At 40.5% G+C, this 26,602-nt stretch overlaps 2 protein-coding genes across 5 annotated transcripts in view; both read left to right on the forward strand.

The window, feature by feature from the left end:
- The first annotated feature begins 46 nt into the window (after window positions 1-46).
- Window positions 47-1,270, forward strand: mzt1 (mitotic spindle organizing protein 1). Its single transcript, XM_061690441.1, has 3 exons — window positions 47-307; window positions 398-543; window positions 675-1,270. The coding sequence occupies exons 1-3, from the start codon at window positions 256-258 to the stop codon at window positions 699-701; spliced, it is 225 nt and encodes a 74-aa protein (XP_061546425.1). The 5' UTR covers window positions 47-255; the 3' UTR covers window positions 702-1,270.
- A 13,307-nt stretch (window positions 1,271-14,577) lies between these two features.
- The window catches only part of dachc (dachshund c), a 42,250-nt gene continuing 30,225 nt past the window's right edge, over window positions 14,578-26,602 (forward strand). For all 4 annotated transcript variants that reach the window (XM_061690846.1, XM_061690847.1, XM_061690849.1 and 1 more), the window contains exon 1: window positions 14,578-15,345. In XM_061690846.1, the coding sequence (XP_061546830.1) occupies window positions 14,762-15,345 (584 nt within the window). In that variant the 5' untranslated portion in view covers window positions 14,578-14,761. The remainder of the gene's footprint in view (window positions 15,346-26,602) is intronic.

Here is a 26,602-nt window from a genome sequence, read left to right on the forward strand (position 1 = left end):
CGTTGGACCCAATCAGTGCTTTCTATCGTCATGTCCGCTTCCTGTTTCGCCAAGCTAACTCCAGCAGGCTAAACAACGCGAGTGTAGAATATTGCTTCGTCGTCTATTTTCACGAGACAATTCTGTTTTATAACCTTCATAAAATGACCTGAAGAAGTCATTGACACTCAATTGGGTAAATTGTTAATATTCTCGTGTGGGGTCTGTATAAGTGCTTCGTTAGCGCCTGTAGCATGTTAGTATCCATTCAAGGCCATGGCAAGTGCATCCAACGCTAACCTGAATGCTGTCCGGGAGACTATGGACGGTAAGAGTGGCATTTTAGTGACTTTATTGTAATTCATTTGAATGCTTTGTTGGGTTTAGAACGTCTGTTTTCCTGGTATCCTTCTCCCAGTGTTACTGGAGATCTCCAGGCTGCTAAACACTGGCTTGGACATGGAGTCTTTGTCCATCTGTGTGAGATTATGTGAGCAGGGCATAAACCCAGAAGCTCTGTCTTCTGTCATCAAGGAGCTGAGAAAAGCCTCCGAGACCCTCAAGGTACACAGACTTCATCAGTTGAGCTCCGATGTGTTCTGTCAAAATCTTTGCAGTATGTCAATTTAGGAGAGGAATTTAAACTGAAGAAGCGTCACCGAGGTGAGCTAACATTGTTTATTTTTGTTTTACAGGCTCCTGAGAATTGCACAAATGGATGAAGCCTTCACTTGGGGGGTTTAACTGGAATGCACCCGTTTCTTTACCCGAATCATGGAAGTTGCAGCCATTTTGTCCTCACACTCTTCCCTCTGATGCAGATGTCAATCTGAATGTTTTTCTTTAAAAAGAGCACTATCATCTTAATATAAGCAAACACATGACATTTGTTATAATCCATTTTTATCGTGTTTAATTTTAAATGTTAGAGAAGTGTCATTTGTTTTTTGGGTTTTTATATTTTGTAAACATCCATATTGTGTATGTCTAAATCAAAACAACAATCAAAGCCACTAGATGGGGCTGTAACACCCTTTTTATAATCTGCATTTATTTTAGTTCAGGTTCAAAATGGGCAACAGCCACATGTAAAGAGATTAAAAGTAAAACATCTGTAGTGTTTACAAATCATTTTCAGTATTACACATAAGGAAAACTGGTCAAATGAAAAGTCTTGAATAAAAAATTGCATAATACAGTTGAGTCTGATACTATATCCCATAAACAATATCCGATAACTGATACTGTTGTAATATAATTCTGATAATTGACTTTTTGGACAACAATAAAAATGACCTGATACATTTTATACTGTACATCTTTAGTGCACCAACCCTATACAAAAAGCAATTCAATATGATTTGGACGTTATTTTTAAAGTACAATTGGTCAGGAATGTTGACTAGTCATATGAAAGAGAATCTCAAAATACTGTGTAGCTCAACACTTCATGGCCACTTCTTTGTGTAGGGTGTATCCTTTTACCTAAGAGGGGCTATTTGAATTTTTATGACGTCCTCAGAGGGACATACTAAAATATATGGAAAAAAACATGCTCATTATTATATATATAATGAAGATTTTAATGACTTTTTATAGCAGTTCCTCTCTGTGAGGCTGATGCAGGTTCCCCACCTCTGGTGTACACATACATTAGAATCGATGCAAGAACTGTATCATTTGGTATTACAGACATACAGATCATTGGGTTGAATTAGAAATGTTCTCCATTTCCTATCAAAGTCAGCAAAAGCCCGATTATTGAATGTCTCAGAAAGATTATCCTGGGTGATTATCCTATGTTGTGTGTTTAGAGTAATTGTTGTGTGCGTGTGTGGTGGAGAGTAGAGTACATCACAAACGGTAAGAGCAGCAAGAAAACACATGCATCATAATCATCATGTGTGTTGTGTCACACTTAAAAAATATATGTACATACAGTATGTACCCCCAGCCTAACTACAGTATATGTTAACCACATATTAAAGATTTTCTATTGTAAATATTGAGCAGGTTTAACATTTATAATTGGAAGCAGCAACCGTTTTCCAAGCAGATCCTAGAGGGAAAATCACTCAACACACTACACCACAGGATAATCACTCAGCATAATCATTAGAGTCGTCCAATAATCGGGCTGACTTTGATTGGAAGGGGTGGGGGAAATGTTTAAATTCAGCCTGACTATCGGTGTGTGACCCCTTCACACACACCCAACATTTCTTCTGGGGGTGCAAATTCCCCATATGAACGGCAATGATTTGAAATGTAAATCATCGCATCGTCGCATTTTTTATTTTGGGGGGCACGTTGCGGCCTTCCCAGAAATGTTGTCCTGTGTAGCTGCACATATTGCACATACCAGAAACGACCACTACACTTGTGATATATTCTTACAAAAAAAAAAAAAAGTTATCCAGATATCTGGCGAAGATGATCAAGCTTACATCAAGTACTCAAGTGCACAGTGTATTGTTTTCTTTTCTTCACTGTCTGCAAAATAGCTCTATTCATCTTCCAGAAAACATGCTGAAAGCACACAACTTTCCTCCACAGGCCAATATTCAGGCTTGATACAACCTCTCATCTGCGACGGCTTGTAATACTGGCTCATTGTGTGTGTGTGTGTGTATGGTGGGGTCCACTTGCATGCGGGCAAGTTGATTTGCCAATGCTGCTTTAAGATGTCTACAAATGAGGGTTCACCCCACCCCCTACTCTTCCCACCTTTAAGCCATCTGACAATAACGCCCCTCAGAGGAAGTCAGCGTGTGAGTTCAAGGGTGTCGGCGTAAGCATTTTCTACCTTGACTGACAGGCCGGCGCTTCGAACGCTCCGCTTGCTCCTTTTTTTGATCTGTTATCACACTTCTCTCTGTTTTCCTCAATAGGAACGTCATGTTTGACTCGTATGAAGCAGACGGGGCAAACACTCAAGTAGAACTACAGATACTGTACTTGTGTTTAAAAAAAAAAAAAAAAAAAGAATGGTAAAAGTAGAAGTACTAATTCAACTCCTTTAACTTAAACAATACAGGCTGAAATGTAATTAAGTAAAAAAAAAAAAGAGATTTTTTTACTGTCAATAATATATAAAGCAGTTTTGATAATTGCACAATGAAAAGAATCTTGCTAATGACAGTAACTGAAAAAATAGACCTTATCTGTATATTGGCTTTTTTCAGATTAGATGGATAATTTTCGAACACCGGAAGATGTTGGTTTTTAGGCTGGCACAAGACAAAGTATTCACTATGAATCATTCTCGGAACCAAAATCAAATAAGTCTCGTAAATAAGGCCATGGATGGGTAATATGTTGCTTATCCGAATCTGTTGCATCATATTTGTCAATGATCCCTGCCTCACATTCTTCCATATCACCGCTGTCTCTGAGAGAAGAGTCAAACTAATTTTTTCCGTGGCCACATCTTAGTTATGGTTTCCCTCTGAGGGCTGTTATGACTGTGTCATTTAAACATATTCTGTACAGGCGGCCATATGGGCTATAAACAGTTGCCCCTCATTACATATTGTTGACAAATTGACTTTGAAATCAGTAGTCATGCAATAATGTGGCATGCTGTACAACTATTCAATTTATATTAAGGGATTTGGTGGAAATTTTTTTTCTTTGTAAGATCTGTTCAAAGTGAAGGACAATAGCAATTACTGTACAGCTTTTTTGCCCGAACCCCCCCCCCCCCCCCACAAAAAAACTTGACAAGCAACACGAGGTAGACAACATGAGGGCCACATAAAGTGATGTGGCGGGTCAGATCTGCCCCCAGGCCTTGAGTTTGAAACCTGTGCCCTATGGTCTCAATCAATTATTCAAAATCTCAAGAACAGTAAACTTTTTGTGTCGTAATCCACGAAGGCTGGAAAAGTAACAAACCTATTTTGACAAAGCAAAGAGTAGAAAGTACAGATATCTTTTTCGTACCTTTTTAAATGTCAGAAGCAAAAGTTAAAAAGTAATCAGAAAAATAAATACTCAAGTAAAGTACAGATACAGTGGTACTTGGTACTACTTAGTTTAATTTGTTCTGTGATCAAGCTCATAATTCAGTTTACTCGTGACTTAAATACATTTTCCCTTTTGAAAATAACTCAATGCCATTAATCCGTTGCAGTCTAGCCCAAAACACCACAATTTTTTGGCAACGTGTTTATAATAAAGAAAAAAAAGCACTGTATTGTATAAACATAATAAAAAATAACAACAGAAACTGTAAAGAAATAAACTGGTTTTATACAGTATAATTAGCATACGTTGGGAAAAGCCAAGTCACGATAACAACAGCCATCCTATTGTATGCGACCTTTTAAGGGGCGTGGCCACTTAGTTTTGGAATTTTGGCTTACTGTCGCTACTTGCGAGTCTTCTGATTTTTCATTTGTGTGTTTGAATGTTTATACTGTTCACTGAATGGCACTCCATTTTTTTCACTTCAATCGAGCGGCAGCATACCTAATGCTCACACGGAAGTCAAATGTTGACCTACAACAGGAAAATAAGTAAATAAATAAAATAAAATAAAAAAATCAACCAAGCGATGCCACCTTACTAGAAAAACTTGGAGCACATCTAAGTCAAGGTACCACTGTACCTGAAATACTGTATCTACTTCAGTACATCATTTAAGTATTTGTACTTGGTTACTTCTTGGTTACTATACCATTGAGTATGAGTGAGGCATTCAGATGTGATGCCCCAAAGTTCTAAACACCCCCAGGCCTCCACATAGGGAAAAGGGGGTGTGGGGTGTAAATGGCAAAAGCCCCACAGTGTGAATACTTTTCTTTCTTTTTTTTTTTTTTTTACACAAAGCAAAAATACTTGCTTGATTGGCGAGTGTGGGCGTGGGAGTCTTCCGTGTTTGATGTGTTCCTCCTGATCCCCGCTAGACACTTTGATCTGCCGTAAAACAAAAATATTCCCAAATCCCACAGTCCTGACTGGATAGATTAGCAGCCATATATGCATAAACATCTAAAGGGGGGCTGCTCAACTAGGGCAGTGGTCAGGTCACATGACTGCAGCAACTTCAAGCGGGCCCTCGCATCCAAAACTTCTAAAGGTGTTTATGTTTGTATGTCTGATAATTACCCGGGCCCCGTACGTTATTATTTTTTCTTAATAAACGAGGGCATTCTCATTTAAAAGCGCAGGACCCTCGCAGTGCCATAATGGTCCTGGTGCGAGAAGTGGATGGTACAAGAAATAATTAGACTGATTAGTGGCTCCTTGTATGCGAAAACCCAAATTATGGACAGTGCATCTTGGTGGAAAAACAACTACTGTTTATGCTCAACTTCTGAGTGAGAAATGAAGAAGAAAGTGGGAGGCTGACCAATTTATGACATAAAAACAATAATTGAGCCTTTGTATGATGTTGTTTTGATGAGATTGAAGTCCAGTTTGGGTGCTCATTAGATGATCAATTAAAGAGCAAGGCTTTCTTCATGTTTGATGCACCTTTGCGTTAGCATTCGTCTTCTTGTCTCGTTAATGTCTCGTCTCGATTGGGGTTGTGAATGTGGAAATACAGGGTAATCTTCCTTCCATTTTCAATTGTCAATCAAAAACCCAAAAAAAAAAATCAAAAAGTGACTGATTATTTAGTTTTTTGTTCTTCCATCAAACACAAAAAAACAAATACCAGATTTGATATTTAAATTTGAGATCAAATATCATTTGTTCATTGTATTTTCAATTGGCAATCGATTCAAATGAAAAAGTAACTTATTATTTTGTTAATTGCTTTTAAATCTATCACCATTTTTTTACTGCCTCATTTCTCATAGTAAAATTTGGGCTCAGCTCAAAAATACAGAACTGAAAAACTGCCCACAGGACTGACTTTGAGTTTTATATTTCACATTTTCACTGTGACCTGCAAGTTTGGTAACAATCATTGGTGAAGTTGCATTAGCTTGTTAGCCGCCACAATCAGTCCGGACCACGACCATGATCCATCAGCCATATTATAACATTTGATTGTTTTGAGCAGTAATTCTCAAAGTGGTACTAGTACTATTAGTGGTGCGTGAGGTCCCTCTAGTGGTACACAAAAGAATCACTGCCTGACTACAGTTCAGTTGTATTCAACTTTTTAGGACAATACATTTGCATTTAATCTTCAACAACCGTTTGTTTTAAAACTATTATTTGGGTAATTTTTTATTTAACCTTTATGCCCAATAAATTTACAATAAACCTCTACTTAAGTTAAACATTAAACCTTTTGTAACATCTAGTTAAAATTTGAGATAAATTGAGCGACAATTGGCCATGTTATTATTAATTGTATTTGGGGAAAGGTAACTGATTAATTGGACTTTGACTCTTACCGATGGGTGATCTCAGAGCGTCCCGGAATGGATTTTGTTCGACCTTGGCGCTTTCACTCCGTTAATATTATTATTAAGAAGAACACATAGCATATTGGAATTTTAATGCACAGCTGATGTCTTTGGGGGATTGGTTGTCCTTGTCAGAGCAAGAACACATTTGAATGATGTCACAAATTGAGCCCCATTGGTCCGCGTTTTAAAAATCCAAATTATCAGAGTATTGAATGAGAGAGATGTTTTCATCAGTCACGCAGGGTATCCATAAAGTCTCTTTATAATTTAACAAAATGTATACACTCATGTTTCATAATTGTCATCATATTATGTGTGTAGTTGGATGTTGTCAAGCTTAACATGTCCACTCTGTCATAACGTGAAATATCAACTGATATAAAAACCTTTCAGAAATTCAAAATATGTTTTTTAAACAGTACACAGTGGACTTGCTAAGTGATGTTGCTGTGTGGTCCATCATGTGCTCCTGAAATGCTAACATTTGCCAAAAAAGACCACCTTGTCAGTGTCTACCCTGTCAGCATGCTCTTATATTTTGCTCTTTGCAAGTATATTGTCTGCTTGCAGTTCATTTACAAAAAAAAAAAAAAAAGAAGTGTGTGGACTTGGCCAGTATGCATTTCTAACAGCATTACCCTAGAAATGTGTGAAAAGTACAGTACATCAAAGGACTACTTGGTGCTACGTTTGACCTATGTAGGCCTACAAAAATTGGTATGCATATGTAGCACCCCCCGACGCACAAAAAAGACAGAACAAGCCATATCCTAAACCCAACAGAAAGTGACCTATGACCTTCTGAATATAACATTTGGGAAATATTTGCATTTTTGAAGGGTTCATACTTTTGCAAACTCCTCCTACAACTTTCATCCGATTCGCTTCAAACATGGTCTGTACCATATCAAGACCTGGGACATTAAAAGTTATCAGTTTTTTTAGATTTTTTTTCCCTAAATACAATATGACAGGGGTGTGACTTCAATCTTTGTATTTAAAAATTAATACAATGAATATGAAGTTAAATAGAAAATGTCAACTTTTCAGGGGTGAAAAGGGAACGTCTCAAAAGCACTTTATGCTGATCTTGACTCTTATGATTTGCTTAACCCAAATAATGACTTGACTTGTTTGAAATTTAGTACGGACTCGACTTAACTCGCCCAAAAATATTTCCACACTAATTTGGACTTGCTTGAAACTTGAATGTTAAGACTTGAGACTTACAACTTGCTCATATGTGACGTAATTCCACCTCTGAACCTTTTCATCAAATGAAATACTGAAATGCCATGTGATTTTTAAAAAAGAAAAAAAAAAAAGAGAGAGGGAAGCCAGAACTAATCTGATTAACATACTGTATCTCATCAATTGCTTTTGTAATACATTTTTTCTTTAATTGTAAAGAGACTTTGTGGACACCCTATTGTACTGTCTATCTCGCCACACAGTGAGGCTAAGACAGTATGAACAAGAAGCAAAAAGGGGAGAAACATGCTTAACTGCGAGGGGACTTCAATAATTGATTTATTCACATTTCTGTAACCCTCAACGCTTAATCTCTGCGCCTCGTGTTTGCCCTCAGAGGAGTTGTATGACCTTGTTACAGCTGACGCCGATATACCACCCTTGATTAAATACGGGACACACTTCTAAGCGTTTAATATTAAACTATTTAGCTCCCAATTAAATTCATGACGAGGAAATTGGATCATAAACTCTTTTAGGGATCGTTAGCAGCCATTAGACGAGATAATGGCGTGACAATCAAAATCTGTTGGGAAAAAAATAAAACAAGTTCTAAAGTCTTTTGGTGACTTTGTTGTTTTTGGATCTTTTCCAAGATGATTAATGTCGGATTGATTGATTTACAGTTGTAATTAGCCGTCTTCTGCTCAGACGCATAGTAATCATATATTTGCCTGCTTGTTTTAAACTATTAATAGGTTTCATTAACACAATCGCTTAATTGAATAACAATTAGCAACCTTGGCTGCACCCCCTCTCTCATGTTTTCCTCTGCAATGATAATGAAAGCGGCTTTTTTTTTTTATCAGATTGCAATTTGGAATGTTGGACTACGTAATGAAGAGTGTGATGCTGGGCTTGTTAGTTTATTCGAGGGGGGCTAACTGAGGCGTTGAGATGGCATTGAGCACTTTGTGTTTAACAGGTAGGCACCATATGCTGCCGTAATCAGCTGCTGGAATCACATTTGGTTGTAAAATTGTCTTCTAATAAAAGCGGCTAGTAAAACAACATGGTCTAATTCAATTTCGGTTCAGGCTGAAAGTGAACAGCTGGTCGTGTTTGTTGGATTGTTGAACATTCTCGCAAATGCACTGTTAGTGGACAATGACAAAGTTTTTTTTACGATTTGGCCTTCTTAGGACAGCATAATGCTTTTTAAATATGATGGAAGGGTATACTTACGGGTTTCACTTAAGAGGTTTCACAAAAATATGGCATTTACCATTTAGGAAGTAAAGCCATTTTATGCAGACTACCTCCATTTTCAGGTAACTGAATACCTTGGTTGCTGCTTGATTGTGCATGCTCTGCCTTCACTTTTGTCTTCACTAAGTGAGAAGCATGCTCTATTGGGTTGAGATCAGGCCACTTGTCTTGGCCACTGAGGAATACTTCATTAATTTGCCCTCAGAAAGTAGACGTAGTAGTAGTAGATGCAAATAAATATTTAAGAACAGGGGAAGCTAAAAGACATTTAGAGTATTTTCTGAAAACATTCTTTTTACAGAAGAAACCACGGTCAGTATTAGAATGATGGGAGGAGAAAGGTATGGGGACAAATAAGAGAACAGCTCATGTTTTAAGGCATACCAAACCATACGTCAAACAGTGGAGACTGCGTTATGGCTGCTGAAGGAATGTGCTCACTGGTGTTTATTGATTATGTGACTGTGCGGACATAAGTAATGCATAATGGAAATTGTGAGGTGGAGAGGGCCGGCAAAGAGTGAGCCAACTGATCTCAAGGAGTTATTCCACTGATCTCAACCCTATAGAGCATGGTTCTGACTTACTGGAGACAAAAGTGTACACCGGTGTTTCGGACATCTCCTCGTCCACGTAGCTCAGTGGACAGGATGTCGTTGGCGAGTGTATGGTTTCGGCCATTGTTTCGCTGTCTCCTCTCCTCTTCCTCATCGCCTAGTGGTTTTGGCTCTCACCGGCGAGTGTGCTTGTTCTGGCCAGCGTTTTGGCTGTCTCTTCTTCCGCATGACTTGACGGCTTGGATCTCATCGGCGAGTGTGCGAATTCCGGGCATTGTTCGGCCTTCTCTTCTTCCTTGTTGCTCGGTAGCCTGGAGCTCGCCGGCAAGTGTGCACTTTCTGGCTGTTGTTCGGCCACCTTTTAGTTGTCTCCGTTTATGCTTTGCTCGGCGGGCCCTCGTCCTCTCACTAGTGGGTGTGTGCTGCGGCCAGCTTCTACTGGAGCCCCGGATGCGAAAAAAAGAGACCGCCCATTGATAGATAGCCAGACAGACAGCTAGACAGACAGCTAGACAGACAGACAGACAGACAGACAGACAGACAGATAGACGGATAGATGGATAGATGGATAGATAGATAGATAGATAGATAGATAGATAGATAGATAGATAGATAGATAGATAGATAGATAGATAGATAGATAGATAGATAGATAGATTCTTTTTTCATCTATCCAAAAGGAAAACTCATCTGTGTGTTTGTGGCACATGAACACATCACCATTTATTTATTGTGTTGGCGTACAAAGGCAAAAGCAAAAAAGCAAAAAATAAAACAAAAACAAAACTCAGTCATTGTCAAGATACTAGTGGACTGAACTAACTGGATGTTTTTTTTGTTTTGTTTTTTTTTAATCCCACTTAAATCCCACTGTAGATTGCTTTTTCATCAAGTTTTCTGGCAGAAAATAAAGACGGGGGGTGGGCGAGCTGTCCACTCCACTTTAAAGAAGACAAGAGCAGGCACATTGTAGTGACAGCTCGCATTGTGTGTGTGTGTGTGTATGTGTGTGTAAGAGAGACAGAGACAGTGGACAAGGCAAAGAATGTGTGTGTTAGGAAAACAGAAAAATAGGGAATGTGTGTGAGGGTGTGTGTGTGTGCATGTGCAAGTGTGTGTGCCTGTGTGTGTGTGTGTGTGTGTGTGTTACAGTGACAGCTTGTATTCTTTGTGATTAATGATGTGCTGTGTGACTTGATAAGTGCTTCGGAGGACCAACGCTTGTTTCAATTAGACCTTGTGAAGGTCGCGACGCTGTGCCGGCCTCTCATTATCATATCCATAATCAATCCACATTATCATAGGGCAGTGTGCAATGGATGTGTGTGATATCTTGGTCACACGCACACACACACACACACCGAGACATCTAATCACATATCAAAACACAATGACATCGTCTCTCATTCAAAAGAGCACACGTGCGCACACACACGCACACGCACACACACACACACAGCCTTCACTCCAAGTTGATTTGAATCATAACAGTGGCTGCTGGGACGGATTGTCTGTTCATATTAAAAGTGTGTATCAGAGAATTAGGCGGCGTTGATGGTGGTGGCATTTCACATCCCCTCTGCAGACACAAATGCCAAAGCATCATTCTGTCTCCCCCTCCTTCACTCTGATATACTGTAATACCACACACACACACACACACACACACACACACGCACGCACACACGCACGCACACGCACACACACACATACACTTATCCAAGACCCTGGGGCTTTTTTAATAGAGGCGAAGCCATTCGTATGGTTTTACCCCTCTAATGAGAACAGATTGAGTGGTATTTACACTTCATCGGCTGTTCTAGCCACCTACACATTCTCCCCCCTCGCGTTTCTGCTCATTGGCCAAAAGAGACATGCGGAGAGGACCAGGAGTTAGGTTGAAGGAACAGCGTAAAGTGTGCATGTTTACAAGGGAAAACAAATAAGAAGTGTTAAAAGTAAAGTGCAGCCTGGTTTGAGAAAGCAATAGGTTGAAATTATGGTATATTATAGGGGTCAAATTAGAAAGTAGCAATTTTTCATTGGAAAATTGCTATATTTGTACGTAAAAAAGGGTCGCAGGACATAATAAGCTATACTTTCACCTGTCCTTGTGTGTTTGTTTGTTTTTTAAATATTTTCATTTTAGCATTAACTGTAGGCTGTAGGCTTTATTATTGTTTGATGCCCAATTGAGGTAAATAAACAAACTGAAGCGGAACTTTTATTTGCAGTACATTTGAACCGAATCATTATTGAGGATTTTTTTCCCCCTACATTTGAGTGCAGTCAAACTGTACATAATGCTACAGTGGTTTGCAATAATATTAAATATACTTTAGAATTTCTTTTAGGCTGCAGTTGGTGTAAAAAGTTTGAGAACCACTGCACGACAAGGTAAAATATCTGGTTGAACAAAACATGTCTTGCAGACTGCAGATATTTTTGCGCTAATCAGTGCATTGTTTGATTTAAGGGGATCTTAACGACAATAGCTGCTGTGCAAATTAAACCTGTGACCTTCCTGTTGTGAGACACAGTCATTTCCCCACCATGGTATCCTGACTGCACGGCTGGAAAAATTGCACTAAAATCTGAAAAGGTGAGCACACAATGACTTCATGGGCTTGATCGACGATTGACCTATAGATGAGACAATTCACTAATGTGGCAGGAGGTTAAACGCCGCGTTTAAGGTGGGAATTTACTAATCAGCGCCGACGGCTGCGTGCACGTATCTCCGACAGATGGAGAGTGCGAGAGTCGTGACATTTCTATTTGGCAAAGAAAAGGCCACACTCAGCAGGAGTTATCAAAGGCAAAAAGTAAAAAGTTGGAGTTCGCTATCTCCCCCCGCTCCCCTCTTCCCCCTGGAGATACTCATGTTAAGCATAATTAAGCAGATTTGATTAGCATCAAGCCTGGCTTCCTCTCTTGACTTTTAATGAATGTAAATCTACCATCTACATCCTAAAGATTAATTTCTGCCAATTAAAAAACACAAGAGGGCTTATTGGAGAGGGTTAGGTGGGGTGGGGCGGTGGGGTTGTCGGAGTTGGAGGGGAAAAAAATGCGTTCGAGTCCTTTGAGTTGGGAGTACAGTCGGAGTTTTATCCTCTTCCCCCCAGTTGTCGTATGGCGAGATGGTCTCTGGAGATCTGTGTCGCTCCCTCGCCGCTGAGATCGTTATCAGCACAATGTTCCGTGAAAGCCACTTTGAAAGGACTGCAAGCTCCATATGTAAGTGACAGCAATGTGTGTGTGTGTGCGCATGGGAACAGGTAAAAGGGTCAATTTGTCAAGACAAGGTTATTGCTGAGTGATGATGAACTTTGGGTGTCTTTGGACGCCGCCTTTGCTGAGCCACCTTTTTAATGGCGTTAAGATCAAATGGATATTATGACTGAAATTCATTCCCACATATTAGTGATGACAGGCCTAATTTGCTTGAAGAAGGTACCTGTTTGTTTGAAACGTGCCTTGGGATTCTACTGTTTTTATTTTTGCGTGTGTATTTTCTTTATCCCGCAGAAAAATCTGTCAATCTACCCAAGCAATAACCTTTGTTGATTCCAAACCACAAGTGGCTGAAATATGTGCACAGTATTGGAAAGTTGGTAAATGACACTTTTTTGGGGGGGAAAAAAAAATTATTTATCAAAACTGAAAAGACAATTTTTGGCCCATGTTGAGACATCAATAACTGATTGCACACAAAGTGAACATTTGCAATCTCTGTGTACAATAGGCTAAAGCAGGGCACACCCACACCGATAATCGGGCTGAATTTGAGCATTTTCACACCTTCCGATCAAAGTCAGCAAAGGCCCGATTGTCAGACGGCTCGATCTGCTCGGAAAATCGTAACTGTTCAACCTGTTTAATATTTATGAATGCAAATCCTGCCGTAACATAATGGAAAAATCTTCGGTAGCCCCTTACCCACCCTTGAGGACTTGCACGCTGCCAGAACTAATACAAGAGCATGCAACATCCTCTTGGACCCTCCACATCCTGGTCACCACCTCTTCCAGCTCCTTCCCTCAGGTAGGCGATATCGATCAATGCAAACTAAAACAAGCAGAGGCTAAGTGACTCTCCGTAGTGTGTTTTTATGTCTCAAAAGTATTTTTCTTTTTACCAAAATAGCTGTCTATTGTCAGACTAGAGCGGCTCCAACTACCGGAGACAAAGAAGTCTGCTTCCCTGTTATCCGGGTTTGGGCATGTGACGCTCCGCATATTGCCGATTTCACTACTTATTTACTACAATGAATGTATCTTTGTTCATCTATCTGTACCAGCAACATATAGTGATAGGCAGAATAATTAAATGCTCTTCCATTAGATGGTAGAAGGTATGATTTACGTGTACTCGGTTTTTGTGACATTTTTGTTTGGTGGCGTGCACCAAACAAAAATTACATTACCAGTACTTTTTTGTACTGGTAATGTAAAAGTTGTGCCTTTGCTCAATGAAGGTTGTGAAACTGTAAGCTATAACACCAATGACCTCATAAGTTGCCCGTGTGCCGGTTCTAAAAACAATTTACCAGTGATGGGACATGGTGATTTGCTCGGAATGTCGTAGAAGTGATCATTTGAAAATGGAAACAACTTGCAGAGATTTATAGAAATAAAGTTTTTATTATTATTTATCTGTTTCCTACATTGGTAAATCATTGCTGTGAATTGTGAGAAATCATTAAAATGATGTGTCTTAAGTCACATAATTAATATCCTGTATTTGTAACACCAGAAGCGTATATCCAACTATATAGTAGCACTTCGCAATAATCCGTACCCAAGAAGAAGCTCTCAGTTTCCAAAAGTTGTACTTTCAAATAAGATTAGGCTTTAAGGCATGTTTGCTTTCAAAAATAACAATTTGTTTCTATTTTTGAAGCATAATAGGAGTTCCAAATTGTCAGGGGAAGATTACAGTGATCATACCTCAAAGGTATGAATGTATTTATAAGAATTGCTTTGGGTGTTACAGTTAGATTTAGACTCATCATCGGTATTAAAATGAATTATGTGTATTAGGCGTTCATAAATAAGCTTATCTGAAGTTTATGGCGCCTAATCTGTCTCCCTCTCTCTCTCTCTCTCTCTCTCTTTCGTGTGTGTGTGAGAATATGTCCAGACTCCTCCTCTTTATGATAATGTGACAGGAGCATCTCTTTCTGTGAGACAACCCTCCATTCCCAATCAACTATGTGATCTCTTTTCTCCCTCAAATCTGCTCTTTCATCCTCTCAACTTGGCTCCATTACCACCCGCAAAGCATTCAAGCGACAAAGTTACTTTCTTTGACTTAAAAGTTTACTTTTCGCTCCTCTTTTTGTTTTGTTTGTTTTGAATCGCCACTGGTTCGCTAACTCGCGCGACCAACATGGCAACTCCGGCCGCTCCGACTCTTCTCCCCGTGGCTCCGCTCGGCCACCACCCGGCGGCGAGCTCCGCGTCCCCGGCCACTCACTCACCGCCACCTGCGGCCACCTCTGCCACTTCCTCCCCGGCTCCTCCGGCGGCGCGTCCGGCGCTGCTCCACCATTTCCGAGCGGACCTCTTACTCCCGAACGGCACCCAGTTGAAGCCCGGCGTCGGTGTCGTCCCGGTGTCCGGCGGCGGAAACAAGCCCGTGTACGCCACCCCTTCCCCGGTAGAGAGCACCCCGCAGAACAACGAGTGCCGGCTGGTGGAGGTGAAAGGAGCCAAACTGGCGTCGTTCACCGTCAAAGACACGGAGCTCATTTGCCTCCCGCAGGCCTTCGACGTGTTCCTCAAGCACCTGGTCGGCGGGCTCCACACCGTCTACACTAAGCTGAAGCGGCTGGACATCACACCGGTGGTGTGTAACGTGGAGCAGGTCCGCGTGCTCCGGGGACTCGGGGCCATCCAGCCCGGCGTGAACCGATGCAAGCTCATCTCCAGGCAGGACTTCGAGACGCTCTATAGCGACTGTACCAACGCGAGGTGAGGCCGGACACGAGAGGGGTTCTGGGGCGAGGATGACTGGGTGACCCCGGTGGTGTGTTCTGGATGATTGCAAAGCAATGTCGTAGTCCTAGGTGCCGTAAACGCATCACTGTTTTTATTATTATTATTTTTTTTAAACCAAACTTCACTACAGTGTTCCCCCGCTCATTCGCGTTTTTCCCCTTATTTGTGAAAAACTTGCCTATATGCTGTGTAAAAGGCAATTTTTTTTTACAGAAACATTTCACCACCAGTTGAAATGTTACTAAATCTAATGTATAGACCACTCCTGGGAAAAAAAAATAAAGCGAGCAAAAAAAAAAACAACAACACTTTTAACATTTTTGGTATTTTTACCATGTTTTATTTCACATACATAAATGTTCTAAATGACAATACAGTGGATCCTCACATATTCCCTATTCCTGGGTTTGTGTGGGGAACCTTTCCTCCTTTTATTTGCAGAAAAAAACTAAACTTTAAAAAAAATTTTTTTTTTTACTAGTTATATTTTGTCATCATTTCCATGGCAAAATACTGTTTATACTATGTTTGTAAGCATTTGAAATGCTATGAGCCTCTTCCCAAGTGTTTTGAGATCATAGTTTATTATTTAGTTTATTATTTGTAGTTTAAATTATGCAATTACAATCACTTTAAAGGTAGCGTCAATTATTCAAGGATTTTCACTATTTGCGGTCGGTCTCGGTCCCTATGCCCCGCAAACAAATGTTCATTTTACTCAAAGATACCCATAAATAGCAAAATCAGACAAACTGATAATTTTGCAGTGATTCCTTGTTTTGTTTTTCCAGCGCTGCATACTGAAATAATGATGATCTTGTTTCAATTTACTCACAATTTACTCATGCAGTGTGAAATCCGGGCTTGCTCAGATTGACACAGAGCTATTATTCAGTGTTATGAATGGCAACAGGTGGATACACAGGTTAGTTGTACCTTCAGCCATCTAGTGGAGGAGCATTGAATCGGTCTTCCTGTCACTATACGTCACTGGCATAGATAGATGTACAAAGATACATTATTTCTAGTGAATACCAATCATTCTAAAAAGTTAAATTGGACAATTTACCACAACACACCTGATGATTTCTCATGGCACAGACGTTGGGAATCACTGATTTATGGTGAGCTAACCTCAGCTTGTGTCTTGGATGTCAATCAAGTCAAGGCTGTGGTCATAAAATCCCAGGTGCCATGCACGCAGCACTGTTTTTCCCCAAATTCCACTCCAGTACAGTACATTCCAAATTGAGTGTTACTTATTATGGCAAATTAATCCCGTAATAGCTCAGGATATGTCATCTCTGACCGAGTGGAGCCGGTTAACTTTCTCTTTTTTGACTTGCCACATTTAATTTCTTGCTCTGTTGCTAATCATAATTTTAACGCATGATAAGAGCGCTGATGGCGGAGATAATGGACTCGAGTAATCCTCATTGGAAAAAACAACACGTAAACTTTGTCGTGTTATCGTAGGCTGTGATCTCTCGCTCTCGGTGACACACACACACAGTGTTTGACATATACACAAGCGGGCGTGCACGCGCCAAATCTGACACTGTCATTCTTAGAAATTGATTCTTCACAGAAATTAATTAATTTTCATTTGGCCCCAAGCGGCAGCTCAAATCAGGACAAGCTCACTCTGTGATCCCTTCACTCCTGCTCTCTCTCCTCCCTTAATAACTCACTGTCTTATCATATCAACACTCTTTAGCCCAGAGCCTCAGAACAGAGGAGATGATTAAATGAATTCTCGGTATTTATGATGAGATTATGCAAATGAGCTGTTTTTCCACACAACTCCAGTGGTGACCAACCCACGTGGGTCATCAATCCAAAATACCGCAGAGATGTTAGGATAAAGGGGGCTGAATTGGACGGGATTTGTGGCTTCCCGGTGCCTCGCCATTCCGTGTCGGCGACCACATGCTCATAACAGCACGAGTTTACCAGCAGAAGTTTGTGGATTAGCCCCCCGTTTGGGGAATTGGTATTGTTTGGTAGCTAATCCTCGCTCCCCGGTGCGTGAATGATCCAATTTACACCTGCCGCTAAATGCAGATGAGGACATGTCAACAGGGATGGGGATTGAAAAACCTTCATCAGCCCAACTGTACATCAAACCATGATACTGTACTGTCAAGCAGCTGGCCACTTGCACAATGTAATAAGATCCAATACGGAAGCTGTTTCAAAACCTCTTCCCTTAAAAACACAATAGTAATGTTTTGATAGTGTTAGTCATATGCAGTGCGACATGGAAGAATGCAATCCAGAAGTTGTGGAATTTGTTTTTGGAGGCAACAAATGGAACTGAAGAGGTCAGTTTTTTAATAATCAAACCAACATTGCTCCTCACATTTGCTAAAAAAAAAAAAAAAAAAAAAAAAAAGTCCAGTCACAATAGCAGTTATTCCTCTGTAATCCTATAACATTTAACACCAAACTTTATTCATTTATCTATTAAAGGTGGGTCAGAATATCGAGATCGTCATGTATCGTTATCTCCCACAGTACAGTATCGATACACCCACATCCAATATCGATGTTCTCCGCACTCCAAAAATGTTGCGTTATTCCTTTTCCCACAGAAAAAAAACAGTGGGATCTTGATTGAAAAGTTTAACCCTTGACCTTGACCAAGCTCTTAACTCAATTTACTCCGATATCGAATCAGTTTTCCCCAATGAAATGAATTGAAATGGCATCAACCTCAGCCTCCCCAAGTTTTAATGAAGAAAAATAACACTGTATCGTGAAATATGAATGTAAAACATAATAAAACAATAAAAGTGTATATGAAAAATAAACTGGTTTTAGAAAGTGTAATTAAGTCAAGTCACATACACACACACGTGTTGATGTGTGCCTTTAAGGGGCGTGGCCCGGTGAATGACATCAGGACCCTGGGTCACTCGGGTTTGCCATTTACCACACAGTTCATTGTGAGCATCTGCTCCATGTTCCTTGCGAGTGTTTTCATTTTGTATCTGCGTGTTTAACTGTTTGCCTCATTCAATAAACGATTGAAAGTGCAACGGCGACTGTTGCTCTCCTTGCCCACATGCGAGGGCATTCCAGTACCTTAAAGGTCCCATATTTTGGCTATTTAGAACTCCATAAAGTGACTCTCTTCACATGGACTTAGTATAAAAGTGTCAATTTCATTAAAAATAACCCAAAAAAAACACCTTGGTTTTGTCATATTAGTGTCCAGAAAAGCTCCTTACGTAGCTTATTAATCCGCTTTGTTCATATTTGGCTAAAGACCGCCCCCTTTCCTCTGATTGGTTGCCTCCGTGTAATAGACCCACTTGTGAGAGCACATGTGTATTGACATTGTCTATTGACAGAGAGATAGGCGGAGATCTTCGCTAGTGACATAGATAAGCTAGACAAATTCAAATGGCCGGATTTCAGGCCTCTGGGCGCAGAAAAAAACCCCGTCTGGAATTCAGGAATGTGTGGCTGATTTGAATTCATATTTCACCTGTTTACTGAGGCACCATAGAGACAATATTACATCCCAAATACCAGAAAAAGTTGGTTTGTCAAAATACGGGACCTTTAATTGCACTCCTTTTCTTTCACTCTACTCAAGCAACTCCAATTTCACCTCGCGACACAAAGAATAAAATCGACACCTCGTAGCTTAACAAAACTCAGTTGTTCGGGCACTTGTAAGTGAAAGAACAACTGTGATCATTGTATTCATTTTACTATTGTTTTTCCTCCAATCTTTTTGTGAATTACCACACAATCGCTCTATTGCGATACTATTGTATCGTCCATATCGTCACCCTTGGAATTCCGAACCCTTATTATCAGTTGATTTAACAATGTCTTGTAGTCTTCAGTAGTGTATAACTGCATTGCATCATATTACCAAAGAGATTGTCCCTCTCTTGTAACTGAGTCAATCAAAACCCAGTCATATTATCTTATGACGTATTTATAGAGCTTTTGATCCTGACCTCATTAGATTGTGCAGGTGTACCTAATGTTACGGCCTGTTTAATTATCAAATGTGACCTGGCAGGTTGAATAAAACTGGAATACATATTAAAAGCAAAGCAATTACACTAAACTCCAGTTTCCAGTACCGCCACCCACACGTGAAACCCTGCAGCTAAAAAAAAAAAAAAAAAAAAGAAAAACGACAAAATCCAGATCCCTCTCAGGGTGTCTCTGGGGGATTTCTTCCATGTCAGGTGTTAATGGGAACACGGCTATACACACGGCAGAAAAGTGCAGATCCTCCGCCGTGTCTCAATTATCCACACAACACCCTAACAGTCTTAAGTTAATGAGATCTGAGGAGATCACTCGTTAGGAGTATTCAAACGACTTTGGAAGGACTTATTCGTGCTCTTGTGTCAATTTCCTGCTGCGGTGGTCGGAATCTGTAAGAAAAACACACACAAAAAAAAAAAGTTCCAAAAACTTCTCTCTCGCAGCGGGTTACTGATTAAGACGGGCCTTCACTTATTAGGTGTCGGACCGGAATGGTGGCACAAGCAGCGAGGACAAACAACAGCCTGGCCTGGTTTCTTTAAACACTAATGACGGAACAAGTAAACATCGATTTTAGACGCTTAAATGAAAGCGTTTGAAGGAGCAGTCACGGAAGTGTCCTGTTTATCCATCTTTGTCCCTTGCTTTCACCCCTGCTGTGCGCACGCACACGCAGACACACACACACACACATACACACACACTAACATGAGCGTGCATACTGACTCAACCATGAAGAAGAAGGCCCGACTTTTCTCACTGCCAAAGCCTAGTTATAATTCATGGAAGGTAGAACAACACACACACACACGCACACACGGTCACGGCTGTGTGTTTGCTTGGCCCCGCTTGCTAAATGACATTAGTTCCACCGAGGGAACACGGCGGTGTAGGAGGCAACCCGATCCTCCGTCCTTTTCTTTCTCGCTCACAAAGGAACAGTTTCATTCTCTATTAGAAGCACACATCAGGTCAAGTTGTGTATGTGTGTGTGTCGTCTATGTATGCTGACACATAAAAGAAGTGTAATGTGACAAACCGGAGCTCTTGTTACTATTAAAAAAGAGAGCATGTGTCATAGGCAACACACGGTTTCGACTTTTAGACACACAATGACGTGAAACCTAAAGCGACGATACCAGTTGTGCCAAACTACGCAACTTTTCTCCTTCATGTCACATTCTATATCCCATGTAGATAGTGGCGAGTGAACACACCCGTTGAAATATCACTGGTGTCTAGTTTTGTTTTGCATCAAATATCGGCCCATTTTCTATAGCAATTGTCCTGATTAGGGTGGCAGGTGAGCTGTAGCCTATCCCGATTGACTGAGGCAGTACTGTATTTATCAAGGTCTAGATGAGATTCGAACGCAGGTACCTCTCAAGTGTGAGGTGTATGTTCTAACCACCACTTGTTTTAATTGGACCACACATTTATTAATTTAGTGCAAGATTTAGCTTGGCCTGGGTGTTTTTCATTATAAGAAATACTAGAGGAGGGGTCACCAACGTGGCGCCCATGGGCACCAGGTAGCCCCACAAGGACCACATTAGTAGCCTGCGAGCCCGTTCTAGAAATACGGTAACTCACTATTAATTTTCTTTGTGTTGCTTTTCTTTAGAAAAAATAGCACCACTTACTAGTGAATTGCATATAACTTTTTTTTTGTTGCTATTGGTGTACATTTGGAATAACAATATTAAAAAATATATATATATCGATAAAAAGTTAATATGGTAGCGCATGAACAGACTATTATCATTTGTGGAGACAAGTAAGCAGGGGGAAGGAAAATAAGGAGATGATTTACCCCAGAATAATTTGAGCAAATTTGCTATTTCAGAAGTACGTATCAAACTTCACATTAATCAGTACCCAAGAAGTAGCTCTCTGTTTCAAAAGGGTTGGTGATCCCTGTACTAGAGAAACACAATACCCACAGTTAAGCAGTTCTAAATCGGACTCCATTATAGCCTGAAACCTTTCAGCATGACAATGACCCCAAGCAAAATGGCTACACCAGAAGAAAGTGTTTTAGAATAGCCCAGCCAGAGCCCAGACCTGAATCCAACTAAAAATGTATGGGATGACCAGCAATCTGAGACATTCAGAGCAGAGTTGGCATGCTGATAAATCCAAAACGTCATAAGGAGCATAAACAAATGATGGATAGTCTCACCAAATCTTGGATGCATGGAAAAGTCTCAAAGTTCCATGTCCTAAGATAAAGAACAAGTTAGCCATCTTAGTTAAATGCGGCAATGTTGGGCCAATTCCAAGCGTTGTACTTGAACCTACTCCTGAAGGTAAGTCAGCCACACAAGCCCAAATCCGGTTTAGTCAACAGATGGTCCATGATAAATTGTAAAGGATTGGAACCCACACTTCTTTCTTTTTCAGTGAAAATGTACGGGTTTAAAACGGTTCACATTTAAAAAATTTTTTTTACTACTGGTTCATAAGAGTGGTGTGCGTTCACTTTCTGTATCCACTCTATGGTTGAATGTGCCCATGTTAGTGTCTCCTCTCTGATGCAGTGTTTTGCTTTTTGTGACTGTGGATCACAGATTAGGATGGAGATTCCTTCGCATATTTTGGCCATTTCCGGTAGCCCTTTTTACTTTCCTTTCCGTAACAAGGAACAAAGCGACAACAATAGCGACCGTGGAACATTGAGTACTAGAACAAATGGACCTAGATGACCAGATGATATGTTTACTTATGCTGCAAAATCGATAAAGAAGGCGGCGGCGTAGATGGTATGTAGAACCAAGGGGCATGCTGAGTACGTCATCACAGCATGTGACTAAAACGGAGTAATCACGAGAGATGATCTCCGCGGCATTCTACGTGCAGCAACAATTTTTACTGACGCAGAGGGGTCGGGCGGGCCAATTCGTCGGTCACGTGATGCAATGCGGGCGTTGTCGAGTATAAAGAGGCCTTTATACTTCCATAGAGTGACCCTCTAACATGGATTTAGGATAAAAGTGTCAATTTCATTTCCAAAATCACCTTGGTTTTGTCACACGAGTGTCCAGAAAAGCCCCCTCTTACAACTACTTCTGTTTGACCCTGTTTTGTATCCACTTTGTCCATATTTGGCTAAGACTGCCCCGTTTGCTCTGATTGGTTGCCCTCGTGTAGAAGACCCACTTCTGAGAGCGCACCTGTTCGTTATGTTCACAGCGCTGGCTCGGGAGCCGAGAGTTAGGCGTAAATCTTCGCTAGTGATGTAGATAAGCTTGAGAATTTCGAATAATGTGATTTCAGGCCTCTGTAGAAAAACCTTTTGAAATTCCGGAATACGTAGGATGATTTAAATTCATATTTCACATGTTTACTGAGGCATCATAGAGACAATATTACAACCCAAATACTAGAAAAATTGGTTTGGCAAAATACTGGACCTTTAATGTTTGACTGTTTGTTTTTCAAAAAATATTTAAGTACAATTTTTATTTAACTTTTATGTAAGATACATTTATTGAATCATTATTTGAGTAGTTTTATTTTGTTACATTTAAGCACTGTATTAATGTTCCAACTGCATAGTGTTACAGTGGCATACAATAATAATACCTTTTAGGAATCTAATCTCTATTTTAATATTGGTCATTAGGGTGGTACTCGGAGAGCTCAGTATATATTTGGTGGTATTGTACTTGGGGTAAAAAGTTTATACCACTGCTGTAGAAATTACATTCAGACAGGAAGAAATTGCACAACTTCAAGTGTGCAACATAGCCTACACAGTGGAAGAAAGTTTCTCATTTTTGAGGCAAACTGGCCCTTTAAGAGGCTCACCACAGATGGACTGGTGCTGAAACAGAATCAGCACTTTGTAACCATGTTTCGTGCGTGTGTGTGTGTGTGTGTGTGTGTCTTTGAAGCGGGTCATTTATAAAAGAGCCAAATGTGAAGCAGGTGGAGAATAAACATGAGACCGAAGAATCTGTTATGATGATAAATGATAAATGAGATGAGGTGGCCTGCAGAGTGCAACAAAAAACGCTCTTTGTGTGTCTGTGTGTGGTATGCGAGCCACGGCCCAAACAAGTGTGTGTGTGTGTGTGTGTGTGTGTGCGTGTGTGCATTTGTGTGTGTGTGTGTGTAAAAACACACTTGTCATTCTAGCATTGTGTGGCTCAACCCTCGACATCCAACCTTTTTTATTGTGGGGACATTTGTCTTTGTGGGGGCCAGTTTGGCTGGTCCAAATGAGAAAAAATGCTAGGATGAGCTCCTTTCACCCCATTGTGTGTGTGTGTGTGTGTGTCTGTGCGTGTGTGAAGGTGGACTCTTCAAAGCCGAGCCCCATTGCTATATCATAACTCACTGTCAAAGTGAGCTGCATTAGAGTGAGGGGTCTGGGAAGGGGGGCATTGTGTCTGTGTGTGTATGTGTGTGATTGTGTGTGTGTGTGTTTTCGGGTGCTGTGTTTAGCTCAACTTTAACCTTCGTTCTCTTTTGATGTTGTATTGAGAAGAGTGGGGTGACATAGGGGACCTCCACATCTCTGACAGGTCGTAATGGAGTGAACACACAAACACGGACGATAGTATACACACACACACACACACACACACACACAAACGCACAAACGCACACACACACACAGTCTTGACATCATCTTGACCCTAGAATGTAGGAGAGGAATGCAAGGCAGTATCAGTCTCGGAAATCGGATTCTTGCCATGATCAAACGTCCTCTCTGTGTGTGAGTGTGTGTGTGTGTGTGTGTGTGTGTGTGTGTGTGTGTGTGCGTGTGTGCGCACGCGCGAGTGTGTCGTCCTTCCTGCTCCTCTCATGACATCATCCCTCAGGCCTCTCTAATAACAATAGTGCATTTAGCTTTTTTGCCGTTCGCGATCCGTCTTTGTTTTAAGAGGCGGAACGCGACGATCAATCTTACTCGGTCTTCCTTCACACAGCGGCGGCCATTATGACGGTGATGATGGCGATGGTTATGATTTATCAAAGCCGACCGTGACGGCGAATACAAACGCGGTGTGATAAACACAGATTGAAAGGATGGGGATCATGGGAGCTGTAAACGGTCGGTTAATGTATTCCAAACAAAATCTTGTTTGAGCTAGTTCTGTCTTTCCTCTTCCTGTGTACTGTATTTCAAATTTTCCACAAATAGTGGCCTCCGCTCAAACAAATTAGCTCATTTGCAGCCAGAATTTGCATATAAGTCGGAACGCGCCCTAGTCTATCACTAACCTATGCTAACGCAATAGTAAAGTCATACTATCAGTAAATATTTGGATGAAAAATACATCTGGGCTGAAAATAGAAAACAGTCAAATGAGAAACAAGTATTATAACACTGCTGTGCATACTGCAAACGAGTTCATTGCACCATTCGTAACCTCAAAACATCGTACAAGACAGGCATCAGTAAAGTACCCCCTGTATTATTAATGGCGTTACAACAAAATTATTCATCTCTTTTTGAGCGGCCTTTAACGTAACTGTAAATTCACAACATTTTTCTGGAGCACATATAATGGCGAACATTTTAAAGGTGCTGGATTTTGTTTTTTCCCCTGAGATACTAGTTTAATCGATAAACATGGAAGTCTCAAGAACCCATGCCTGAAAACAAACAGGAAGTTCAACATTTTGTTTTGAAACGGCCATCTTTGGTATGTTAATGACGTCCTCCAAGGGAATTTAATCTACACCCATCAAACTTGAACCTCGTATACAGTAGTAGTCTAGTCGTTCCTCGCGGCTTATCGTGGTTCAAATATTGCGGTTTCACTGTATCGCAGATTTTTAAACCATAGATGTCCAATTTTATATTGCAGAGTTTTCCTTCTATCCCTGGATTTTGTAGTGATAATTCTACTGGAAAGTGATGTAGTAATAAGCCCAAACCAGGAGGAAAGAGTGCATAAAAGTCAGAGAATGTCCAAAGTTTGGGATAATTTCACACTTAAAAAATTAATTAAATAAAGTGCAGTGTGTCTATTGCAAAGCAGAACTGTCTTCCGCATCTGCAAATCTACAGTAAACGTTCTTAGCTCATTTAATATAGCCTACCACTGCTAGTTAACTAACTAGAACGAATTGTAATCCTTCCAGAGGTGGTCAAAGATAGACACAGCTGCCGGTGCAATTTCAATCACTTTATTGAATAAACGGTCAGTAAACAAACACCTAATAAGAACATTCATTCACGAGCTGCCGATGGCTACAACTTACACCGAGTAATTCGAGAGCAGACTGGCTAACAGTTAGCCCCTTAACAGGCAGCGCTATCTGGAAACAACTCTACACTCTAATTCGCTGACTCTAGCGTCAATCAGCAAACTAGCTCCCCCCCTTTTAAAGATAGACACATTCCAAATCACACTACTACAGTGTAGAATGTGACCCCAACTGGACAAAAATAATACCTGCACCTTACATGCATATTTTTTTTGTTTGTGTTGCTACTTCGTGTGTTAAAGTAGCACTTGTATGAAGGTTTATAATTGCTGTGACAGCTACATAAATTTTTGTTAGCCCATATATGGCTTTTTAGCCCATCTATAAGCTAGTGGACGTTTGTTACACAAAATTATATAGTTTAGTTGAACATTTTGATGTTTAAATATACAGTGTGTAATGCTCTTTTGGTTTATGTGTCAACTTTACAGTTAACTTTGACTGTAAGTGACAAACAGTTTGAAGCAAGCATTCTTTGGCTCTTTGGAGAACTGTGCGAGCGATAAGAGTAAGAATAGGAATTATGGAATAATACTCGCTGTTTGGCAGCCACTGGTTCACTTATCCATGGATTTTCTTGATGGATTTTTTTTCTTTTTTTCAAATTTTTTAGAGTTTCTTGGGGGGGGGGGGGGGGGGAACCACGAAAACACCTTTTGGCGGGTTATCCCCACTCATCACTTATTTAAGAATTCTATGGGTTTAGAAAAAATTATATTTTTTTTCAGTGCAATTATAATGGGCGCCAATTATCTGCCACTTGTCGCGGTCCGTGAATCCCCCGTGAATAGCAGGCGTCCCCTGTACTTTGAAAAGTGTGTTTTAATGAGTATAAATGTGTTTAAAGCATGTGGGAGGGGATAACGGGGATTTTCTTTGTACAAATGAAGGCCTTACCCTTAAAAGACACCGAGTACTCTCTGCAGTTGAGTAAAGAAAGTCTTCCGGCCACTATATGTGGAAATACAGTACACGCACGCATGCATGC

Source organism: Phycodurus eques, chromosome 11, assembly GCF_024500275.1.
Source record: "Phycodurus eques isolate BA_2022a chromosome 11, UOR_Pequ_1.1, whole genome shotgun sequence".
Lineage (NCBI taxonomy): Eukaryota > Metazoa > Chordata > Actinopteri > Syngnathiformes > Syngnathidae > Phycodurus > Phycodurus eques.

Coding starts and splice junctions, on each gene's coding strand:
- mzt1 (XM_061690441.1), top strand. CDS start 256: ATGGCAAGTGCATCCAACGCTAACCTGAATGCTGTCCGGGAGACTATG. Junction 308..397: donor TGTCCGGGAGACTATGGACG/GTAAGAGTGGCA, acceptor TCCTTCTCCCAG/TGTTACTGGAGATCTCCAGG. Junction 544..674: donor AAGCCTCCGAGACCCTCAAG/GTACACAGACTT, acceptor TTTGTTTTACAG/GCTCCTGAGAATTGCACAAA.